This window comes from Passer domesticus, chromosome 15, assembly GCF_036417665.1.
Source record: "Passer domesticus isolate bPasDom1 chromosome 15, bPasDom1.hap1, whole genome shotgun sequence".
NCBI classification, from domain to species: Eukaryota; Metazoa; Chordata; class Aves; order Passeriformes; family Passeridae; genus Passer; species Passer domesticus.
Window position 1 is genome coordinate 13,939,845 of NC_087488.1, and position 22,441 is coordinate 13,962,285.

Genomic DNA, 22,441 nt, shown 5'->3' on the forward strand with positions numbered 1-22,441 from the left:
GTTCTCGCCGCTCCCGGGGCGGCGGCGGCAGCGCTGTGCTCAGGCAGCGCGCGGGGCAGCCCCGGGGGCGCGGCCACGGGCGGTGCGGCGGCGAGAGGACCCCGCGTGACGGCGGCGGAGCGACGGGAGCGGCGGTGAGCGGGACCGGGATCGGGACCGAGACAGGGATCAGGGACCGGGAACGGGGCCAGGACCAGGGATCAGGGACAGGCATCAGGGACCGGGGTCCGCACGGGAACCAGGACCTGCGGCCTCCCCTCAGCCCCGGGTTCCGCTGTGGGGCTCTCGGGGCCGGGCCGGGCCGGGCCTCTGCATCGCCGGGATCTGGCCGGAGTTGTCAGCTCGGAGAAGGAGTGGATGCCGCGCTTTGTTGAACAGAAAAACTGACTTCTCAGCAGTCACAGAGCTTCCGCCTCTTTCACGAGCTCCGTAAAGCTCGTTTTTATCCTTCGTGGAAAACGGGGAGGCGGCAGAGAAACCTTAGGAGAAATATATCTGACAGCTGTTTTCCTTGCGTTTTCCCAGTGATTCTGAGGGAGCGCTGGCAGTTGCCCCTTGGCCCTCTCGTTCCCGAGGCAATGCCCAAAGTGAAGAGGAGCAGGAAGCCTCCCCCGGATGGCTGGGAGCTGATCGAGCCCACGCTGGACGAGCTGGACCAGAAGATGAGAGAAGGTGAGTGGGTGTTCTCAGGGGTGGGACCCCAAAAGAAGCTCACAAGAGCTGCTTCATGAATACAGGGGGACCTTTTTTGGGTCTCTGCCTCCAGTGGTGCTGCAGGTTGATCCTGGGCCATGCTGGTCCCTAATTTTGGGGTTTTGGAGCACAGGTTTGGTTACAGGGATGAAGCTCATGGGTGTGTGGTAGTCCCTGTGGGGGAGAAGTCACCCCTGATCCCAGTGTGGGTCATGTCATCCCATTACCACTGGTTTTATATCCTGAAGGAGCTGTTCCAGGTCAGGTCTCTCTCATTTGAGTCTCCTCTCATTAATCTCAGCCTTATCCCTGCCATGTATTAAAGCTATGAACAGTTCAGTGCAAAGTGAGCGAGGGAAGCTCTTGCTCACCTGGTGTTTGTGTTCCCTCCCAGCTGAGACGGAGCCACACGAAGGGAAGAGGAAAGTGGAGTCCCTCTGGCCCATCTTCAGGATCCACCACCAGAAAACACGTTACATCTTTGATCTCTTCTACAAGAGGAAAGCAATCAGCAGAGGTGAGCAGGGCAGGGGCAAACTGGGGTGAGTGAGGTGTTCACCTGTGGGTGCCCTGAACTGGGAGCTGGTGGGATCAGGTTTCTGGGGAAGGAGGATGGAGGGAAGGCTTGGCAGCTCTACCTGCTGGTTACTACAGCTGGTAACTGCTGCTGAAGTGACAGTGACAGTGTCTGCTCCTCCCCAGAGCTCTATGAGTACTGCATCAAGGAGGGCTACGCTGACAAAAACCTGATTGCCAAGTGGAAGAAGCAGGGCTATGAGAACCTCTGCTGCCTGCGCTGCATCCAGACTCGGGACACCAACTTTGGCACCAACTGCATCTGCAGGGTCCCCAAAAGCAAGCTGGAAGTGGTGAGTCTCCAGCTTGTCCCTCTGCAGTAGCTGTTCTGACTCCTCCCAGCTCAGGGACAGCAGAGGGAGCAGTGCTGTTCTTCCTGGCCATTTCCTCTGCCTTTGCTGGTAGAATTGGTGTCCAGTTGGTGCTGAAGCTACTGTCAGCTTTGGAATTCATTTAAGGTTGTTAAAAGTATGGGAAATAACATCAGAGTGTGGAAACCCTTCCCACCCAGAGCCATTCCCTGCCTGGAGGTCTGAGCCTGCTGCTCTGGCTCTGCCTTGGCTCTAACACCCTCCTCATGTTTGTTTTTCAGGGCAGAATCATTGAGTGCACTCACTGTGGATGCAGAGGCTGCTCTGGGTAAAGCCTTTTGCCATCAAACTTGTTTTTTGAACTCTGGGGACATCCTCCTCCTCCTCCTCAATGGACTATGAGTGCAATTACAGCCATTTTCTGTGATGGGATATTTCTGTATTAAATTAAAGCATCAGCATGATCACCTGGATCGTGCATAAATGGGGGGTGCTTTGGAGTAGGGTTTTGTGTAGCCATTTATTTTAAAATAAAGCTTGCCTTCCTGAGAGACTGGTGTGATCTTCTGGTGAAACACTCCTGTGCCCCTCTCCTCCTGCTGGATGTGTTCTGGGTGCTTGAAGGTTGCTCTGCACATTGTGAGCTGCTCTGGGTTTTTTCTCAACTAAGTCTGTTTAAAAGGCTGTGTGGAAAGGAAATACAGTTCCCAAATGTCCAGTCTGAGTTCTCCCCTTGCAGATGGAAGCTGGAATTCTCTGCTGAGGTCTGTAACCTGGAATTATGCACAGATCCCTTCAGGAATGCCAGCAGGCTAGAGACTTGAGTCACATGGGGAGTGACAGGACACAGACAAAACCAGCACTGAGCTAAACCCCTGTTAAATTTGATTTTGCTTCTTGTTTTGCACAGGGTTTGCTAAACTACAGCCTCTCTAATCCTCATCAGTTGAAGGAAATTCACTGAAAATGTATTTGCTCCTCCTTAAAACAAAAGGAAATATTTTATTGTGTAACTATTGCAAGAACTGAGGGTTGGGGATACACAAAGCAGCTTTACTGCAAGCCAGTTTAAAGAATCAAGTCATGCATCTTCCTTGTGCTGGAAGAACTGGAAACTTCAGCATCCTGCTCCCTTTTCCTGCACAGCCTCTGCCTCACTGTCCTGCCCCTCGGGCTTTGCTGTCCTGTACTTGGCCCAGGGGTGGGGGGTCTCCTCTCCAGCCATAACTTTTAACCACCGGTAGTAGTAGCCACGGAAACCATCGATCTTCTCCAGGTATGGGTTTTTGTACTTGTACTGAAAGAGAAATCCAACAGAACAAGTTTTTTGTTAGATGAGAGCTCACATCAGAACCAGCCTGCAGGAGCTACAAGATGCTACCAAAGAAACAGCAATCAAGTAATCATCAACCAGACAGACAAACCCAAAGGACACTCAGGCAGACATTAAATCATCATATTTATGATTCCCCTGCCTTGCTGGTGTGCTTTGTGAAGCCCTCACAGCCTGGCAGTCGTGGCTCCTTACCCTGTCAAACTTGGGCGGGTAGCGCGCTGCGAACTCCAGCTGCCGGATGATCACCTCGTTGGGAGGCACCTGCCTGCTCCTCATGTCCCGCAGGATCTCCGTCAGGTAACTGTAATCCAGCTGCCTCACAGCAGCAGCAATCAGGCTGCTGTAGATGTACTTGTTGGGAGTTATTCCAGACCTCTGGAAAGAACAAATCCTGCAGTTGAACAAGTTTATCTGCTGACTAGTGCAGGACTTGCAGAAGGAAAAGGCAGAGAGGCACTTTTTACACAAGGAGCACAGCTCTCATCAGAGGACCTGTGCAGCAGCTTGTGTATGGGCAGCACAAGCTAAGGCAGACCACCCGAGCTCCAGCTACTCTGCAGCTGCATGTTTTTGTGAAGAGAACAAAACCACTCGTCACAAAAACAGCAGCAGCTCTTTTAAAAGCATTAACACTTCACTTTGCCTCTTCCTGCAGCTCAGACCCCAAGCAGCAGAGGATTTTTCTTTGATTACCTTCAAATCCGAGAGCAGCTGCAGCCCATCCTGCTGTTTGTGGCAGGCAATTGCCAAGTTACAGAATGTCTGCATGTTAGGTGACAGTCCCCTCTTCACCAGAGCTGGCAGCATGCTCTGCAAGACACAAGTGTTGGCATCACTTCCCAAAAATTCTTACTGTAGCTTTCCAGACAGAGAACTGGACATGCTAGAACAGAATCCTTAAATATTTAGAAATTAACCCAAGAACCACCCTGTGAGAAACGGTGTGAGATCCCAGTTTCTGTTTTTGGACAGAGAAATAGTTCTCAGCAAAAAAGAAGTCTGAGACAAGGAGGTGGTGATGAGGCTGGTTCTGAGGTTTTTCTCTCACCTTTGCTCCCTCCAGGTCTCCCAGTTTACTTCTCTTCCTCATTAAAGTGTTAAAGAAGGTCACATCTACTTTTACTTTATGATCATCCAGCAATGCCAGCAGAGAGGACTCTGAGTGACTTTGGGGTTCCACCAGCTCAGCCAGTAGTGTGAATGTTTTAATGTTGGGCTCTGCATTGTCCTCTTTCATTTTGTTCAAGAATCCCTCCACATCCCCCATCAGAGCCAGTCTATGGGATGGTGTGGCCACAGTCCCCAGGGAAACCACGGCTGTGCCAGCCACCCTGGAATCCAACAGGTTGGGCAGCTTGCACAAAGGCAGCTTCTGGCTTGGGTGTGGCTGTTCCTGTTCCATCTCACTCTGTGCTCTCCTCACCAAGGCTCCAGCCCTGCTGTGAGTGACACTGGGGCTGTCAGGAGCAGCTGGTCCTGCTTCAGCCCGAGCCACGTTTTCATTTTGCTGGATCCGTTCCTCAGGCTGCACCGAACTCTCCTGAAATAATTGCTTTTCCATAGCTTCCACATCCAGCTGGACAGCAGCACTCTCTGATCCCTTCTTCCTCTGATTTTTCACCTTTTCCTTCTGCCTGCCAGGTGGCAGCTTTGGCTGAGCTGAGTTCTCAGGGGGACTGAGCAGGAGTTGAGAGGCCACAGCGGGGTTGCCGATCCCACAGTCTCTGGCCGCGCGCAGCATCAGGTTGTAGGTGTGGCTGTCAGCCTTTATTCCCAGCTTATTCATTTGCTGCCAAACCTGGAGAGGGGAAGATGGGTATTAAATAACAGGAGCATCTCTAGCAGCCTGTAAGTACATCTGTTAATGGGATCTGTGTGAGAAGGAGTGAATGCACAGCATGACAAGGACAGTGACCTTGAGCTGGAGAGCCCTGTGAGATGATCCAGGGTTATTTACCAGCACAGGAGATGTCCTGAGCAAAGTCTGGTTTTCAGAACTTGTGCTAGGAGGAGCTGAACTCCTCTTATTTCACCACCCCACTGCTATTTCCATGTGTTCAGGTGATGAGTGAAACGCAGCAGCACCTTCCCTCCCCTCAGAACAGGAGGACAAACCTGCAAGGCAAATCGGAAGCCATTCTCGCTGTCCTTGATGCAGCTCATGAGAAGGAAGCTGAAAGTCTCAGCTGTGAGGACATGGCCCTTCTGCACAATTTCCTAAAAAGAGCAGAGAGAGCATTAAACTTCCCAGTTACCCTGTGTCGAAGTCAAATACCACCTTCATCTTCTGGGGATAGATGTAACAAGTTTTGGACACACCCAGCCAGTTTTAAAGCCAAAACTGCCTCTTTTAGGTAATTAAGCTTAGACTTTGGTATAGACAACTTTACTGCATGACAGTAAGGATCAATTAAACAGAAACACACGATCTGTAATTATCTCTGCTGGAAGTGAAATCAAAACCCGATGCAACATGTCAACCTCCAGGAGCTTTAACCACAGCACAGAATAGGTCTAACAGGAGAAAAGCAACCTATTTACCTTGAGCACATCCAAGCACATCCTGAGGTCTGAGCAGAGGGCACAGACCTTCAGCAGGGCGTGGTAGGTGATGAGGTTCAGCTCCTGGTTTTTGCTCTGCAGCTGCTGCCGCAGTTTCAGGGCGCTCTGCAGCCCCGAGTCCTTCCAGGGAGACTCAGCACAGGCGTTGAACAGGGCTGTGTAAGTGGCCTCTGTGGGGACCAACCCTCGTTTTTTCATCTAGAGCAAGAGAGAAAGGATTTGAACTGGGCTTTTTGCAAAAGGACAGCTTGGGTTTTTAACTTGTTTTTAAGTTTCAGGCTAAGAAGGTGCCAACACTAAGCAAAAGCATTTTGGAGACAAAGTAACGTGACTGAATGCTTGAAATGCTTTTAGCTTAGGAAATACTCTGAGGGAGAAGTTAAACCTACATCATTGTAGAGCCTGAATGCCTTCTTCACGTAGCCAACCCTGCCACAGCCGCCAATGAGAACAGTGTAATTGCCTTCTTCTGGCTGGACACGCTCCTCCTTCAGCATCTGCACCTCAAACAGCTCCAGAGCCTCTGCCAGCTATGAGGATGAGAAAAATCCATCATGAGGTAGCAAGAGAATCAACTGAAATGGATATTAATAGATGCAGCTGTGGGCAGATTGTAGTGCAAGCCTGCAAAGTGTGGGGTTCCTCACAATAAGGCTGGGGAGGGTCTTTGGACCAGGGCATGTGGTAACAGGATGGGGGGATGGTTTTAAGCTGACAGAGGAGAGATCTAGGTTAGGTATTGGGAAGAAATCCTTTATTGTGAGGGAAGCAAGGCATTAGCACAGAGTGCCCAGAGAAGCTGTGGCGGCCCCTGCATCCCTGGAAGTGTCCAAGGCCAGGTTCAAAGCTTGGAGCAACCTGGGGTAGTGGAAGGTGTCCCTGCCATGGTTGGGGGTCAAACTGGATGGGCTTTAAGGTCTTTTCCATCCCAAGCTGTTTACTATGATTCTACAGGAAATTCTTATTTTAATTATTTCTGTAAAGATACCAAGTGATAGAGACTGGTCAGAGCTGCATCTTTCATCACTGCCATTAAAAACAAGAGAAGAGCTGGGCTCAAACCTTGTCCTCTTTGATGAGGGCCTTGCACCGTAGGAAGTACCAGTAGGGAGTGTTCCTAGGCCCACGTCGAGGTTTTCTTTCTGGTTCTTCTCCTCCTTCTTCTCGAAGCTTTAAATCCCGAAAGCGCGCTGTGGTTTTGTGGTAATATTTCCTAGAGGAAAATTTATCAGACAGCGTCCCGAACTCCACACCTTCATCATCATCATCATCGTCATCCTTCTGCTCCTCGGTAGCTCCAGCGGAGCTGCCAGCACTGATCTCTCTGGGGTCGCTGCCGGGCAGTCTGGAGGAGCTGCACGTTCTCCAGCCCGGCACCGGGCCCTGGCCGGGGGGCCGGGACAGGAGCGGCTCCTGCCCGGGTTTAACCCCGGGGGCTACGCACCGCGCCTGCAGCAGAACAGGGGAGGCATAGCGGCACCAGCGGGGGACGAGGAGCCGCAGGGAGCCCATGATGCGCCCGCTGTCCCCGGGAGCGGGACAAGGAGCGGGATCAGAACCCGGCCCCGGCCCTCCCCTCACACCGGCCCGCCTCGCCCCGCCCCTGACCCGCCGCGCCTGCGCGCACGGAAGGGGCGTGCCCCCGCCTAGCCTCTGATTGGCCGGAGCGCGCGCGCTGCCCGCCGGGCTGGGGCGCTCCGAGCGCTGATTGGCCGGAGCGCGCGCGCTGCCCGCCGGGCGGCCGTGCCCGCCGTGGGTCCCGTCATTCCGCGGGCGGGCGGCGCGGGGCGGCCACGGGGCTGCCGCCGCCGCCTCCCCTCACTGAAGGCGCTGCCGGCGCGGAGCGGAGCGGGCCGGGCCGGGCCCGCCCGGGCCCGCCCGGCCGCCGCCTCCAACACCGCCACCATTCCGCCCCTACCTTCCCGTTGCCGGCGGCCCCCAGCTGCCACCATGCAAGAGCTCATCGCCAGCGTGGATCACATCACGTTCGACCTGGAGCTGGCCGTGGAGCAGCAGCTGGGGGCGCAGCCGCTCCCCTTCCCTGGCATGGACAGTGCGTGTGGGCTCTCTGCTCCGCGGGGGGCTCGGGCCGGGCCCGGGGGGCCGAGGAGGGTGGGCTGGGCAGGGCTGGGGGGTTTGCAGGGATCTGAGCGTGTTCCTCACCCTCTTACCCATAGATACACCCAGCTTCTGCTTTCCCCGTGAGGTTTCTGTCGTAACACAGATGCTTTTCTTTTATACTTAGTGAAATTCTACGTAGTGAGATTCCAGCCAGGCTGGAAAATTGAAGTCGAGATTTTACTGTGTATAAGCATCACTCTCCTGCACAGTACTTTATATTTCCTTTTTCATTCCCTTTTGGTAGATGAGGTATTTCGATGGGAAGAGTCATCAGCTTTAGGTATATCCATGGCTGAGTCTAAACCTTTCCTTCAGTCTGACACAGACTTGGGAGACTCATAGTCTGATGAATTTTTCTGGCTGGGCTGCTAAACTTGTGTTTAATTCCCTTGAATGTTCCTCTTTGTCAGGATCTGCAAGGGATAACATGCTAATAGTTGTTTCAGGCAGTTCTGGTAAAGAAATATAAGAATTTTAACACCATGACTACAAATAAAGGGTTCAAGAGTTGGATTTTGTTGATCCCTCTGAGTCCCATCCAACTCAGGATATTCTGTGATATGACTGACTTAACACCAGAGGAAAACCCAGACAAGAACTTAAATAGCTGAAAAGCAAAACAAGCACCTCCAGATCTCTGCAAACTCCCCTTACTGTCCCTCAAGAAGAAAACAGATATTTTTGAGTGCCAGGCTTTCACAAGGAACTCTGCAGGACATTAAATTCCCTGAACCAAAATGTGGCTTTTCTCTTGATGTTGGAGATCAGATTTTCTTTCTAGGGCAAGAAATATTTTAAAGGTTGCCATGAAGCTTTGATAAAGTAAATAACGTTTCTTTTTTCTCTCCACAGAATCAGGCGCAGCTGTCTGTGAGTTCTTTTTAAAGGCAGCATGTGGAAAAGGCAAGTTGTGTGGAATATTGGAAAAAGCAATTATTCTCACAGGATTGGGGGGGTGAAAGCAGATTTTCCAGCACTGTTTATAGTGCTCCTGTTTTGTAAAGTTGAGGGGATAACCTAGATAGAGGAGAAAACTGAAGGCTGTTGGAATATCTGCAGTAACTGGGAAATAATGGTGTTTTTTAAGGGAGCTGGGAAGTAAGTAAGCAAAGCCACTATTAAAGGAAGGTCTGAACTCACCATAAGCTGAAGCCCCCCTTGCAGAGGGGTTGCTGTTGCCCTGTGTGACACACTTTAATTGTTCTTTTTTGCCTTCTCCTTGCCCCACCACCCTTCCACAGGAGGCATGTGCCCGTTCAGACACATCAGTGGGGAAAAGACAGTTGTTTGTAAACACTGGCTACGTGGACTGTGCAAAAAGGGAGACCAGTGCGAGTTCCTGCACGAGTATGACATGACCAAGATGCCTGAGTGTTACTTCTACTCCAAGTTTGGTAAGTTGCTCCTACAGCTGTGGGAGTCTGGAGAAGATCCCTCCTCAGAGCATTACATTCTTCTGTGTCTGATGTTAGATTGACATATTTCCAGATCTACTTCCCCTTATTATCCACATGAATTTGTGATGTACTGTAGATGTCTTCACTTGACTGCTTGTCCCTTGCAGGAAGTGGGGGAAAACTGCTGTTTTTACTGCTTTTTTTTGCCTTAAGTTCACTTTTTTGGGGTGTGAGATGAGTAGGCTGAGGAGCTGGTCTTTGCATGACTCTAATTTTGGGGAGCTGATGAACAGCAGAGGGCATGGGTGTGCAAAACTTTTGTGCACTTGCTTTCCAGCTCTGGAGATCTGGACATAATGAGGCAACTTGGTGCCAGAAACTTACACTCTTGTAGGTTTCCTTGGATTGAGGTTAGTGTGCAATTTGTAGTTCCTCCACACTTCTGGTGCACTAAATGTTTGGGTTTTATTACCATGACTGCTCTTTCAAATTTAGTTCCCCCATTTTTTTTAAAAAACATAAATCATCCAGTCTGGTAGAACTTGGCTCATCAGGGGTGAGCCCTTGGAGCTCTTCATGGAGGTTAAAGCAGGCAGTGAGACTGTTATGCCTGAACTTACAAAAGTTGGTAACAGCTCTGTGGGAGCTACATGATCCAGGTAATGTTCTGAGAGTCATTTTGATCTCAGACCTGCACAATTGACTGAGAAGTGTGTTTGCCTTTGCTACAGGGGAATGCAGTAACAAGGAATGTCCATTCTTGCACATTGACCCGGAGTCGAAGATCAAAGACTGTCCCTGGTATGACAGAGGCTTCTGTAAACACGGTATGTGCTCCCACACTTTGTTCCTCTGCCTGCAGATCAAGGGGGAGTGTTGCTGTTCCATCTTTGCATTATCTGGTGATGGATTGCTGGGATCTGCTGGGGTGTGGATGTATGGGATGTGACCTGCTGAGCTTTGTGCTGTTGCAGGTCCCCTGTGCAGACATCGGCACACTCGGAGAGTCATTTGTGTGAATTACCTGGTAGGATTCTGTCCAGAGGGGCCTGCCTGTAAATTCATGCAGTGAGTATGCTCCAGGCCTGCCCTGCAGCCCTGTTGTGTTTCCTTTGTGGTCTGGTACCATGTCAAACGAGGGTGCTCCCGTGCTTCCCAATGGTTTGGAGATTTGCCAGTGTTTAGCTGGGCCAAATTTTTACTGATGTGAGGATTGAAAAAGTATTTACAAGAGCACGTAGTGACAGGAGACGGAGGAGTGGTTTCAAACTGAAAGTGAGTAGGTTTAGATTAGGCATTACTAAAAAATTCTTCCCTGTGAGAGTGGGGAGGCCCTGGCACAGGTTGCTCAGAGAAGCTGTGGCTGCCCCATTCCTGAAAGTGTCCAAGGTCAGGTTAGATGGAGCTTTGAGCAGCCTGGGATAGTTCAAAGTGTTCCTGCCTGTGGCAGGGGGGTTGGAACTGTATGATCTTTGAATCCCTTCCAACCCAAACCAGTCTGTGACAGGGGGCAGGGCCTCTCCAGGGGGTTCCCAGTAAGACTGGCATGGTGATTAGGTGCCATCAGTGCAGTGGAATCACATGGACTTATATTCCAGAAGGCAGAGGGGTATGCAACACATATGTAAAGAGAAGTGAGGAGGGGGAGGTCTGTTTCCTGTGAGCCAGATTTAACTGGCTGAATGTTTTGTTGTTTGGAGTTACTTGACTGAGCTGATGATAAAATGTTGGCATATGATTTGAGAATCAATTTTCTTGTTTCCATCTAAACCAGCCCTCGGTTTGAACTGCCAATGGGAACCACAGAGCAACCACCACTGCCTCAGCCAACACAAACACAGCAAAAGGTACCCAGATTCCCTGCCTCCCCACACAGCCACCCTCAAAGCTCTCCCACAGTGCTTTAAAATAGAGTAGGTTGTCAAGTGGTCAAAATTGGGCACCCAGGCTCTTGGGTTTAGAAGGGAGAATTAAACAGTGAGCAACCCTGAGTGCCATTGTAGTGATGAAACCCCACAATTGTTCCATCTTCACATGGAGATCATGTCACAGAACACTCCCACGCTACACAGAAACACATCATGTGTGGTTGTGCAGCAGTCTGCCAGGTTTTGTAATCAGGGTGACATCCCTCCGTGATGGCAGTGATATTTTAGCAGCCTAAACCTACTCTCCAAATCTGCTTTCCAGAGAAAAACAGGATCACTGGGCTTTGTAAGGCTCAGTGCTTGATTTCTTCTTTCTGGTGCTCCAGCTGGCAGAGCACCCACACACAGATTTGGAGGAAAACTGATCATTTGACATATGGGGTGCTCTTTTCCCTTCTTAACAAAACAAAAACCACTAAGATCTTTATCCTTGATGCACTTAACGAGTCAGAACTCTTCTCCTACCCAACAGAGGACACCCCAAGTCATTGGAGTCATGCAATCTCAAAATAACAACAGTGGGAACAGAGGACCCCGGCCATTGGAGCAGGTCACCTGCTACAAGGTAATGCAGAGGGGAGGGCTCAGGAGGGAAAGAAAAAGGCTTTTTCACAGTGTAAAAAGGTTTATGAATTCTGAGCTCTGCTCAGCAGACATTGTGTGGTGCCTGGATACAACTGTGGGAATTGGCCTTGAGTTCTGCCTTGCTGTGACAATGGGAAATTCTGTAGGACTTTGCTGTCTGCTAATAAACAGGAAAACCCTGCCCCAAAGACTGGAAGGAGACTGCCAAGCTGCACATTTCCAAATAAGAGTTAATAGTAATTTTTTGTCTCATAACCTGATTTGCTTACACTGGTGGGTGCAGAGTCTCTTCTCTCCTGTTTCCTGGAAGGTCACTGAAGTAACAGAAATTAGGTTTGCAAAGGCTGCTCAATGTTCGAGCTGTAAATGCACCCTGGGGTGTCAGACCAAGGAATGAGTTGTTCACCTTGGTTGCTCACTGAGGAGCACCAGGAAAATTAGGAGCCACTCAAGTTGCCATCTCCTTATTTTTCCACAAAAGCCACAGTCACTAGAAGAGGACAAAGAATCTTCCTGTCCCTTTAGGCCTGACAGTTACAACATTTTACATGTCAACTCTGAGCCTTAGGTGCTGCTTTGGGTGAAAGTCACTGTGATTGGCCATGGATATTAAATAACTGAATCCATTTCACTGAAAACCTTTAATAGATGCCTCTTCTATCTGCAAGTGAATTACAGGTCTGGAGAAGGCTGTTGCACAGATACTGGCATTTCTCTGTGTTTGAGTAGCTTCAAGATGCAAAGTCATGAGTCTGTGACTTTCTCAAGTTCAGAGCTGCTTTTCTCTGTTTATTCATGAAGGTCAGGAGACTCCCCATGGATATGGTGCATATCACGTGGAGTAGTCTGAGGAGCCTCAAATGTTGAAATCCTCCTTGTGTGCTGAGGGTTCTCTCCCTGGAAATGCCTTAGAATAACATGGCATCAGGTTACTCCCAGCATAGAAGCAGTTTTTGCTCCAAGGTGTGGTAGCAGCCCATAAATCCTGTCCCCCCTGACACCCTGTTTCACTTCACCTGCTAAATGCTGCATATTCCACGTGTGGAAAGGCTTCCAGATGGGAGCAGTTGCTGGATGCCTTAATAAAGCAGCTAGGAGGAAAGAGCTGTATCTCTGCAATAATTCCTGTCTCTTTCTCTTTCAGTGTGGTGAAAAAGGTCATTATGCCAACAGATGCACCAAAGGACACCTGGCCTTTCTCAGTGGACAGTGAAGGAGCAGCAGGAAGGTGTAAGGGAGCTGTTACCACTGAGGAAAGGTTTCTGCCTAGCACAATGTCTGGAGCTATTAATCAGGTTGTTTTTTTAATGCCATTACTGAAAGAACTGGTCAGAGGCTGGCTGCTGCTAAGCAACATTTTTGTAATTGTTCCCAACTTTTTTTTAAGTTTTAACCTTTTAAAAATCGATTTTGGCCTCCGCCTGTGTTCATTGAGCCCTTATGAAAGGTAGATCTAAAAGCCAGTAGATAAACCAAGCCCTTACTGGTGCAGCACTCCACATAAACACGTCTTAGGCCAGTGTTTCTTTAAAGTATTTTCCTTTTGCCACTTCTCTTTGGAGAATCTGCAGCGTTTCAGCCCTCCCTGTGGAAGCGGGAAGTCTGACTGGGAAAACTTAACACTTGCAATGTCTTCTCCTCAGTGAGGAAGCAGGGATGCTGCTGTCCTGTAGCTCTTCAAAAGCAAAGTCCTGTTTCCAGCTCAGCCTGGTGAGCTTGTCCTGGTGGCTGAAGAAACCTCTCACGTACATCAGGCAGTAAAACCTGTGTCCACTCACTTTGTTTCTGTGCTTCTTGCTGTACTGGAGGTTAGAAATCAATCCTCTGGGAGAGACCTTATCAGGGGGAGATGAAATTGCCATCTCTCTGGTTAGCCAGACAATAAGGAACAATGATTATAGGAAAGCTGCATCTGTGCTCAGTTCCCACTTGCAGAAAGGAGGGACAAGAGCACGGCTTGGAGTAGGAATAGAAGAGCCTTGTCTCAGCCCCCATCATCCAGCTCACACTGAGCAGGGGTTCCCACACTGGAGAGCAGGAAGTGGAGCTGTATATTCTTAGGGAACACTGCTTTTAAAGTGTTGGTAGAGATTCCTTCTGGGAGTATTTTTTTTTTCAACACAACCCCCCTTTATTTTGAGATGACTATTTCAAAAGGGCCAATGACAAAATGTGAATTAAAACAAAAAAAATACCCACAATGTGAGCCTTACTGATTCTACCCCATCTCTTCATTTGCTGCCTGCCTTTATACTTTGTTTTTATTGAAATGTACTGATGGCAAAAGCTGCCTGTGAATTTATTTCTCTTGAAGAACAAGGTAAATGTGGCTGGATTAAGAGAAGTGACCAGAGCCTGTGTTGGTGTCAATGACTGCAGTTATTTCACTGTGGAAGTTTCAAGTCTGGAGTCACAGACCCTCAGACACTTTGATGACACCCTGTGCCCCCCTCAGACCGAGCTGTGATCTGTATGGAACTGGGCATGTGGAAAGGGAGTAAAACACTCCTGTCTGACCACCTTCCCCATTTTGCTCAGGAGCTTTTGGGCTTCAGTACCAGTTTTCCAGCACTGAAAGCCTTTCCTGTGACCACTGAAGCTCTTGGGACGTTGTTTGTGTCCCTCAAGAAGTGGTTTTCACTCTCCCTGCTCTTCAGACAGGGATGGTTCAGGTGGGCAGCAGTGCCCAGCTCCAGGTGCTGGTGTGACTGGGGCTCCTTTGAGCTGCATTTAAGAAGGAAAGTTTTCTTTATTTTGATAGATTAAAAGTCTGAAGCTTATTCCCACTCAGAATGACGTCCCAGTTTCAGCAGTGAAAGGAAGTAGATTTGTGATGGAAATTTTGGGTTACCTGAGGCAGTGACAGGAGAGCTGCAGCCCTGTCTCATCTCAGTGCTCTGCAATGATGGAAAACTGCCCAAAACACCTCCAGCCCCTGGTGAGAGCCTGACTGAGAACCAGAAACACCCACAGGGCACACAAAGCTCAGATACTCTTTCAAATCAAAACACATCCTTGTCCAGCCTGTCCATAATGGCCAGGAAGAAGCAATCCCATGCTATCATTTTATCAAACAGGAATCAGTTACCAACAGCTCCCCAGTTCCTAATACAGCCCAAGGAGCAGCTGCTTTCCCTCTGAACTTACCCTGAGGGGTGGAACCCTCAGAAGACAAGTTTATTTGCACAGTACAATTAGCAATTCAATGAGGAGAGTGTCAGCTCAGGAAATGTAAAGTGTATGCACTTTATTATTGGTCACAAGAGTACAGGTTTAATACCCGTGGTTCTGCTGTCTCGTGTCAGGGTAGCTGTGCCAGGAGCTGCACCTTCACCTCCTGAGGGTGCTTCAGTGGTATTTCCTCCTGCGGTCGTGCTCTGCAGCAAAGCACAGCAAGTTAATTCACAAGAAAAGAGCCCCACCACACCTGGAATTACAGGCAAGAAAGCATTCTGAAAAAACCATCAGCATTTATTTTCTAGGTGCTGTCAGGTCTAAACTTTCTTCGTTGCCAAGAAAATACTCAGCATTCAAGTTTTTATTTGTTTGTCAACAATCTTTCATTTTATTTCTAAAAGCAGCAGCAGGTAATTGTTTTTATTCCCCAGGCAACCTCCCAAGCTGCCCTGCACACGCTCAGCCATGGTTTTTACTTACTGATGTGACTGTAGCTCCACATGTAGCTGAGGATAACATACCCAGCCAGCACCATGGAGAGACCCCCGAGGCCCCCCTTCCTCACATTGATGTATTTGTTGTAGTATCTCTCGTGGCCTGTGGAGGAGAAAAAATTTTTCAGAGCAGCCAGATGAGTTGTGTGTTACCCTGAGAGAGAAAGAAGCAGCCTGGATTCACAAAACTTCAGAAATTGGTTCTAATGAAACATTTGAAGGTGTCAGAAGCAAGTCTGAGAGGAGGCAGCCTGTGTGTTGGTTGAGCAAGGTGATCCCAAGTTAATAGACCTAAGCCTTAAAAAATAAACAAAAGGGAAAAATCCCCATTTTCCCATTTTTTTCCTAAATGTTATTATGACTTTCATAAGCTCAAGCTGCTTTGCAATTATCTAACTCTTCCATACAATATATACATGCACACATGAATTATCAAAGGCAGACACTTGCATTTGACTTTTTGTGTTTAAATGTACCTGAATGACATTTGTATCTACAGAAATGACATTAGTGCCAAGTGATCTAGAAGGGCTCTGTCTCCCCTTTAACCATCTGTAGCAATCACTGCATTTTAATCCTTTTTTGTTTACTTGTGATGCTGTGAAACCTCAAGATTTTCAGCCGACGGGTTCAGGACTAAGGGCACCCCATTTCCCCTTTATACAAAAAGGAATACCGCCAGTAGATAAAGCCCACACGAGAAATAAATTTACAGATGGAAAAACGAGATATTACAGGAAAAAACTGCTCTGGGAAGGCAAAACTGGCCCTGTGCTGTCAGACACTCCCCCCGGGCACCATCCACTCCGGCAGGCAGGGATTCTCGCGTGCTGCTCTCCCTGGCTCCGTCAGGAGCAGGAATCGGGGTCCCGCACCCCCTCACCTCTTCGCATGGCCCCCAAGATGCCGCCGGGGGTGAAGTCCCTCATGGCCAGCCAGCTGCCCAGCTGGCCCAGCTTCACGTCCATCAGCTTCGTGTCCTTGAGGAGAACTGCGGCGGGGAGAGGGAGAGAGCCCGGTCAGCGCGGGGCTGAGGGGGGGAAGGAGGGGAGCACCGCGGTCACCTTGATCCCCCACACTCACCCGGCTTCGCCATCTTGAGGTGCCCGGAAGGGACGGGCGCGGGGGCTCATGGGAGGAGGGAAGGGCGGGAACGCGGGCGGCGGGCGGGACGGGGCCGGCGCCATCTTGGGTGTACCACGAGCCATCTTGGGTGTGTCGTGGCGCCATGTTGGGTGTGTCGCGGCGCCATGTTGGGTGTGTCGCGGCGCCATGTTGGGTGTGTCACGGCCCCCTCAGGAGGGGCCATGGCGGTCCCGGTGCCTCCTTGAGCCCGCCCAGCCTGTTCTAGAGACAGGACAAAGAGGAATGGGTGCTAATTAGAAATAGGGGGAAATTTTGTTAGATATACAGAAAAAATTCCTCCTTGTGAGGGTGATGGGGCCCTGGCGCAGGGCGCCCAGAGAAGCTGTGGCTGCCCATCCCTGGAAGTGCCCAAGGCCAGGTTGGACGCAAATTGGAGCAACGTGGTCCAGTGGAAGATGTCTCTGCCCATGGCAGAGGGTTGGAACTGGATGATCTTTAAGGTCCTCCCAATCCCTTAACATTCCGTGATTCTGTGATCTGCTCTCTGGGAGTCAATTCCCCAGTGAGGGCTGCACACTCTGCCCCAGCTGCCACAGGCACTGCCAGCCTGGCAGAGAGCTGGGGCACCTGAGGGATTTTCCCTTCATTTCCAGTCCAGCAGGTCCCTTCATCAGCTGTGCCCTTCCTCAGGGGATGGTAAACAACTCCTGATCATGTCCTTCAATCCCCCAGGGCAGCACCTCTCACCGTCCCACGTTTTGGGGTGTCAGGTGCCCTCCTTGCAGTGCTTCAGATTGTGAGGAAATATAGAAAAATTCACAAGTTGTCATCAGCATCTTCACACGTCTCCATCAGCAATCTTGTCGATGTCCCACAAATGAACCCTTACCAGTGTGTTCTTAAGTTGCAGCTCTAACACAGCAAATATGTGCTCACAGACAGCATATACTGCAACATACACTGAAATTCTCACTTATTATACTGTAAGAAGTTCTTTTTTCAGTGCCCACTGATGACTTTTCCCTGTGCGAATATGCTGTGTTCTGCTCCAGCTCCTCTGGAAGAATGTCAAAGACAAAAGGAGAGGCTGGGTTGGGGTATGCAGTGTAAATAAACCATAACCAAAGTGGTGGAGCAGTTATTGTGCAGATTAAGATAAATTTTACCTTCCTGAAACAGGAATTGCAGAATATCCCAAGATGGAAGGGACCCACAAGGATCAGAGTCAAAGTGCTGGCCCTGCATGGAACAGCCTGTGCAGCCCTGAGAGTGGCTGTGACCATTCCTTGGGGAGCCTGGTCAGTGCCCCACTCCCCTCTGGGAGAAGAACCTTTTACTGATATTCCCCCTGACATTCCAGCCATTCCCTGGGTCCTGTCCCTGCTCCCAGAGAGCAGAGATTGCAGCTGCCCCTCGGGAGGAGCTGCAGCCCTGATGAATCTCCCCTCAGACTCCACCAGCAGAACAAACCAAGTCACCTCAACCACTCCTTGTTTTGCTTCTCCCCAAACCTTTCCCCATCTCCACATCCCTCCTTTTAATTGCTTTATATCTTGTATTGTGGTGTACAAAATTGCATGCGTGACTTGAGGTAAGACTGCACCAGCTCAAAGTAAAATGGGAAAGAGCCATCCAGATTTATTTTGTTTTTCCCCAGAGCCTTGCTGGGGGGTTCGGGCCCACCCTGGGCACACCTGCAGCCCTGGGTGGTGGCACCAGGTGTGACTCCAGCAGGTGTCACTCGCAGGCAGCGGCTGCGGCTGATGGTCCCCGTGTAGTGACCTCTAGAGGCTTCAAATCCTCTCGTGCAGGTTCATGGCAGTGTCAGGGTTTGTTGTTGTTTATTGTGCTGAAGATGAAAAGCAAAGTGCTGCAGCGGTAAGCAGGGAGCAGCCCCTGACAGGTCAAACAGCACCCCGGGATTCCTGGATGTGAAATCTCCATCCCACAGAGGACTGGTAGAGCGGATCAGAGATGAAAACTAAATTAAGGAGGCTGAAAGGAGCCCACAGGGCTCCCACATAAACACTAATCTCTGCAGCTTTTACTTCTCTTAGCCCGCAGAGTCTTATTCCATACTGCTCCCTCCTGCCACTGCAGGATTCTTGGAGTCTGCAGGGTTGTGTTACCTGGTATTAAATGAGGTGAGGGACTTGTGCTGTCTGAAGATATATAGAACTGTGTCACACATCAGAGGCTGGTATCCGTGTCTAGCTTCACCTATTTCACCAAAATTAATTTATTTACATTGAGTACTTCTATAGCATAACTAACATAACAAACATAGCATAACATAACATAACATAACATAACATAACATAACGTCATTTTAAAACAAAGGCAGAAGGAATACATTGGTTGCTGCTTGATTTTTAATTTTTTTCCCTTTTTAACAGAAAGTAAGATTAGGAATGTGTAGTGTGTCTGATCACCTGAAGAAAGGATTCCAAATTTAGACCCTGCTAAATGAGTTTAAAATCCTCTTATTAAATTATCCTTTATTTTATTATTGGACTGTACCGGTAACTGTCGTTTTATGGCTGAAGTGTCCCCTGATGAACTACTATGTGCCCTTTTTACAGTACTTGCAGAAAATCATGCTCCAAACTTGCCTCCCTCATTCTTGCAAGGCAACCTATTGTTTTAAATAGGATTACTCATGCAAGGCAGATTAATTCACCTACAGGAAGAAAGCCAGTGGCGGGGGCCTCGTTTTAAGGAGTTCCCTGCAGAGTAGAAGAGCACATAAAGCTGCTCAAACTGCTTATAGCAAGATCTGGGGAAATTTGGATTGTTAGGGTAAGAATGGACATCCTTAATGAGGATCCATCTCCAATTCAATTAGAGGCAGCCGTGACTCAAGCCTTGGCCTGAGCTGCCCATGCTGGCAGGGTGAGAGGAACAGGGCTGTTCTCTTTATGCCACCTTAACCTGACCCAGCAGGAAGAGTGGAATGGTGCAGATGTGCAGGAGGTTTTGCTGCACATTTCCTGCTTTTGACCTGTGCTGCTGGCCAAAACTCAGGGTCTTGTTGGTTGATGCAGATGGGAGGATCTGTTACAAAGAAAGATGTTTCTGATGTGTTTCTGTTTGCTTACAAGAATTCTCGCAGCCCTTTTTTCCTGACCACAGAAGAATTCACACACTGAGAACTGGTTGCCTTGCTTAGAGCTCCAGACCTGCTCCAGGCAGCAATGTGACCCCAAATCCTTGTATTCGGTCCAGGTCTTATATCAGTGATTGTTCAGGCTCTTTGAAGTTTCCGTTCTCTGCTTGTTTCCATACTCTGTCTTTCTGTCTCTTCCTCCACCTGAACCGTAGCATCCACACATAACCTTCTTTCCTTTTAATATCCTACTCCAAACTGTCCTCCCAGAGCCTTCAGGTTCTTGAGCAATCTTGTATTGTGGGTGGCAATAGACTTAATGTCTCCTTCAGCTACCTTAAATAAAGGAATCCAGTTAAACCTACCAAATTCAAGAAGGTTTAGCCCAACCTCTAAAAATAAAAGCTTAATGGAGTGTTGCCCTGAGGTTTTCATCTTAGTGAAGACCTCTCTAGAAAATGCTGTGAAGTTTGTACATAATGGCATAGAAATAATAGAAGTAGAAATAAAAATAGAAATAAATTCAAAAAACAGAGCATTTTGCAAAAGACGTCAATGGATACAAAAGAGATTTCCTTTCTCCACTAACAAGGGTAACACATAATATTGCAGCTTTTAGTCCAAAGATTCAGATGCGGCCCAAAAAGTTAAGTCACACTTCATCTGAGTTGCTGAAAAGGAGAAGCAAAAAGCAGAACAGTCTCCCTCAGAGGTTGGGATCATATTTCCTGTTTTGTGTGCCATCCTTTGAAGATTCAAGGTCTCACCTGGGTGGTCAGTGGTCCTGCAGGAATATACAGACACAGGGTCTGCAGGTGTGTGAGGTAGCACAGAGTGGCCTTCAAGAAGGTCAAGAAATGAGGATTTACCTAAATGATCCCGTGCCCACTGAAACTGATGACAAAGCACCCAGTGCTTTTAATAAAGGATCAAACCTTCAGTGGTTTGTGGACCAGATATGGTTCTGAAACATGTGGTTTGGCACAGGACGCCTCTTGGCTCCAGAGCACTCATTTCAATCTGATGAATTCCCACCAGCACAGGTTAAGGAGCTGCAGCCATCAAGGAGAAAGAGAAATCACGGGCTACCAGCTCTTGCAGAAGCTCAACAGAGAGATGCACATTCTATCAGCCAGTAATTTGGAGAAAAGTTATGGCCCCAGGTTGCTTCATCCAGTCAGTTATTTTTTAATTGTATGAACTGCCTGGTGTGGTGAGAGCAGAGCAGCTGCTGGGGTTTCAGCATCGTTCATCTAAAATTGTGCTTACAGTGGAAACCAGACTCCAGCGTTGAATAGGGTAAGAAAAGGGTGTGGAGTTTGAAATCTCTTCCATGGCCAGGCTTCCTCAGGAAAATGGTGAATTGCCTTGCAGAGATAATAATACCTAGGGACTGACATGGCAAAAGCAGTTGAGAGAATGAACCTGTGATTGCAAGCAGATTGCTTGCTCTGTGTTATTATAGAGCCATTTTCCTTCATCAACCTCAAAACACTTTGCAGAGGAGATCACTTACCAATGATTAATAGTTTAGCATGTACATAGTTCTTTTCTCCTTCACAGCACTTCAGTGTTGATGCATCTTCATGCTCTTGTGATAAAATGTGTACATTAATGTTATGATTATCTTTTTAAGGGGTGAAATTTGAGCCCTGGGTTTGGGAGTGGGGAGGGGGAATTCCTCCCTCCTCCTTTGGTCCCGTCTTGCTGGCCTTTGCTTGCATCTGGTGTCAGTTGCAAAAGTACCTTATTTTATAAGTCTTTGATCAGCCTGGTGGTTAGCTAAATATATACCTGTGGGGAGATAATTACATGCTATCAGTAGTAAAGTGTACTAAAATAATGTACGTTAATTAAAACACTTGCAAAACCAAAGCAGGAATTTTCACAGAGATAAATCTGCTGCAGCAACAGCTGTATCTGAGGCTGCTTCCCAGAGACAAACATGGAAATAGAACCAGGGACCAGTAAAACCCAGTTTCTTCATGCTAAAAAGAGAAGAAACGTGTACCCACTGGGAATGGCATGGTGGTATCAGTCCAGAAGGGCAGGGCGATCTGCCTTCATTAGTGGGAGAAGATTGGTGTGATAAATTCCATCTTATCCATGTGTCTGTTTGGCTAAGTGTGAGTGGCCCAGCAGGGGTGATGTACAAATGGGCCTCATATTATCAGGGGAGGACTTGGAGACTAATTAAATGATGTGACAGAGGTTTAAAATAAATCACCTTGTTACCATCTTTGAATCCATTGTCAGTTCCTCCAGCACAATCCTTGTAATTCTCTCTTCCCACATTTACGTCTGATGAAAATAAATGTGGAATTTGTCTCTCTGACCTTCCCAGCTGAAGCAGCCAATGGCTGTTCTCCCTCTCCTGCCTTGTTTCTTGGAAGAAGCTCAGTTGCTGACATTGAGCCTTACTAAGACCAAAGATAGTGGTAGCTTTGGGACATTATTGCATCCAAAGCCCTGTGGCACCTGTTGATGTTATTTCCTGCAGATCCCAGACCACAGCCAGACTCAACCCAGCACATCTTCCCATGAGAACTGGAAGGGTTTTTATCCCAGGCTTTCTCTTCCTGAAAGCTGCATTCACTTCACCTGGGACAGCAAGGAGACATGAGGCTGAAGCAAGTGCCAAGGAGCCAGGGAAAACAACTGTGCCAGTGAGATCTCAGGCTTGTACCAGTGGGTGAGCTGAGCATCTTCTTGGAAGACACAAAGGAGTCAGAAAGTTTGCAGGGTTGCAATGGCAGAGCCACAGCTCAGCCCCCACCAGCCAGTTGTGTCTCACCACATGTAGCCCAGGCCTTGCACATCTGGAGGGTTAGATGAAGGCTCTTTCTCTAATCCATACATTCAGTTGCCATTGGATTCACAGCTGTGTTGATCACTGGTGAATGAGTTGGTGCTGCTCCACCTATCCCCCCTCCATGTGTCTGTTTGCATCATTCTCTCCTGGCACATATCCCTGTTTTTGTTGTCATACTTTCTCACAAAAGCGATCCTTTACATTCCCTCCCCAGCCTGCACCAGATCAAATTCTACCTTTTTCCTAGGCAGTGAAAG

The 22,441-nt window shown here is 48.7% G+C and overlaps 4 protein-coding genes across 6 annotated transcripts; 2 read left to right on the forward strand and 2 right to left on the reverse strand.

Moving 5' to 3' along the window:
* BUD31 (BUD31 homolog) lies at positions 1–2,131 on the forward strand. Of its 2 annotated transcripts, none has more exons than XM_064390975.1 (5): positions 1–134; positions 526–672; positions 1,088–1,210; positions 1,396–1,562; positions 1,862–2,131. In XM_064390975.1, the coding sequence occupies exons 2-5, from the start codon at positions 579–581 to the stop codon at positions 1,910–1,912; spliced, it is 435 nt and encodes a 144-aa protein (XP_064247045.1). In that variant the 5' UTR covers positions 1–134; positions 526–578; the 3' UTR covers positions 1,913–2,131. The 2 variants fall into 2 exon arrangements, with proteins under 2 accessions (XP_064247045.1, XP_064247046.1); XM_064390976.1 differs by lacking the exon at positions 1–134 and adding an exon at positions 206–429.
* Positions 2,132–2,551: 420 nt separating this feature from the next.
* On the reverse strand, positions 2,552–7,064 carry PTCD1 (pentatricopeptide repeat domain 1). The gene is made up of 8 exons (XM_064390969.1): positions 6,541–7,064; positions 5,868–6,008; positions 5,458–5,676; positions 5,032–5,133; positions 3,965–4,714; positions 3,610–3,726; positions 3,109–3,291; positions 2,552–2,877 (listed from the first exon to the last, which is right to left on the reverse strand). Exons 1-8 carry the CDS (start codon positions 6,988–6,990, stop codon positions 2,698–2,700), a joined length of 2,142 nt encoding a protein of 713 aa, XP_064247039.1. The 5' UTR covers positions 6,991–7,064; the 3' UTR covers positions 2,552–2,697.
* Positions 7,065–7,227: 163 nt separating this feature from the next.
* CPSF4 (cleavage and polyadenylation specific factor 4) lies at positions 7,228–13,286 on the forward strand. 2 transcript variants are annotated; one of them, XM_064390971.1, is made up of 8 exons: positions 7,234–7,531; positions 8,452–8,502; positions 8,841–8,993; positions 9,728–9,823; positions 9,971–10,064; positions 10,771–10,843; positions 11,397–11,489; positions 12,654–13,286. In XM_064390971.1, exons 1-8 carry the CDS (start codon positions 7,429–7,431, stop codon positions 12,720–12,722), a joined length of 732 nt encoding a protein of 243 aa, XP_064247041.1. In that variant the 5' UTR covers positions 7,234–7,428; the 3' UTR covers positions 12,723–13,286. The 2 variants fall into 2 exon arrangements, with proteins under 2 accessions (XP_064247040.1, XP_064247041.1); XM_064390970.1 differs by lacking the exon at positions 10,771–10,843 and having other exon boundaries at positions 7,228–7,531.
* Positions 13,287–14,741: 1,455 nt separating this feature from the next.
* ATP5MF (ATP synthase membrane subunit f) lies at positions 14,742–16,354 on the reverse strand. Its single transcript, XM_064390977.1, has 4 exons — positions 16,264–16,354; positions 16,064–16,171; positions 15,167–15,283; positions 14,742–14,886 (listed from the first exon to the last, which is right to left on the reverse strand). Exons 1-4 carry the CDS (start codon positions 16,274–16,276, stop codon positions 14,858–14,860), a joined length of 267 nt encoding a protein of 88 aa, XP_064247047.1. The 5' UTR covers positions 16,277–16,354; the 3' UTR covers positions 14,742–14,857.
* Between the last annotated feature and the right edge of the window lie 6,087 nt (positions 16,355–22,441).

Bases quoted from the DNA above. Each gene is read 5' to 3' on its own strand.
- BUD31 (XM_064390975.1), top strand. From the start codon at position 579: ATGCCCAAAGTGAAGAGGAGCAGGAAGCCTCCCCCGGATGGCTGGGAG. The intron at 673-1,087 runs GTGAGTGGGTGT...GTTCCCTCCCAG, and splicing joins GGACCAGAAGATGAGAGAAG to CTGAGACGGAGCCACACGAA. The intron at 1,563-1,861 runs GTGAGTCTCCAG...TTTGTTTTTCAG, and splicing joins CCAAAAGCAAGCTGGAAGTG to GGCAGAATCATTGAGTGCAC.
- PTCD1 (XM_064390969.1), bottom strand. From the start codon at position 6,990: ATGGGCTCCCTGCGGCTCCTCGTCCCCCGCTGGTGCCGCTATGCCTCC. The intron at 6,009-6,540 runs GTTTGAGCCCAG...TCATCCTCATAG, and splicing joins CCCTCATCAAAGAGGACAAG to CTGGCAGAGGCTCTGGAGCT. The intron at 4,715-5,031 runs GTTTGTCCTCCT...TCCCCTCTCCAG, and splicing joins GCTTCCGATTTGCCTTGCAG to GTTTGGCAGCAAATGAATAA.
- CPSF4 (XM_064390970.1), top strand. From the start codon at position 7,429: ATGCAAGAGCTCATCGCCAGCGTGGATCACATCACGTTCGACCTGGAG. The intron at 7,532-8,451 runs GTGCGTGTGGGC...TTCTCTCCACAG, and splicing joins CCCCTTCCCTGGCATGGACA to AATCAGGCGCAGCTGTCTGT. The intron at 8,994-9,727 runs GTAAGTTGCTCC...CCTTTGCTACAG, and splicing joins TTACTTCTACTCCAAGTTTG to GGGAATGCAGTAACAAGGAA.
- ATP5MF (XM_064390977.1), bottom strand. The intron at 15,284-16,063 runs GTGAGGGGGTGC...TCTCCTCCACAG, and splicing joins CTTGGGGGCCATGCGAAGAG to GCCACGAGAGATACTACAAC. The intron at 14,887-15,166 runs GTAAGTAAAAAC...GCTTTGCTGCAG, and splicing joins GTGGAGCTACAGTCACATCA to AGCACGACCGCAGGAGGAAA.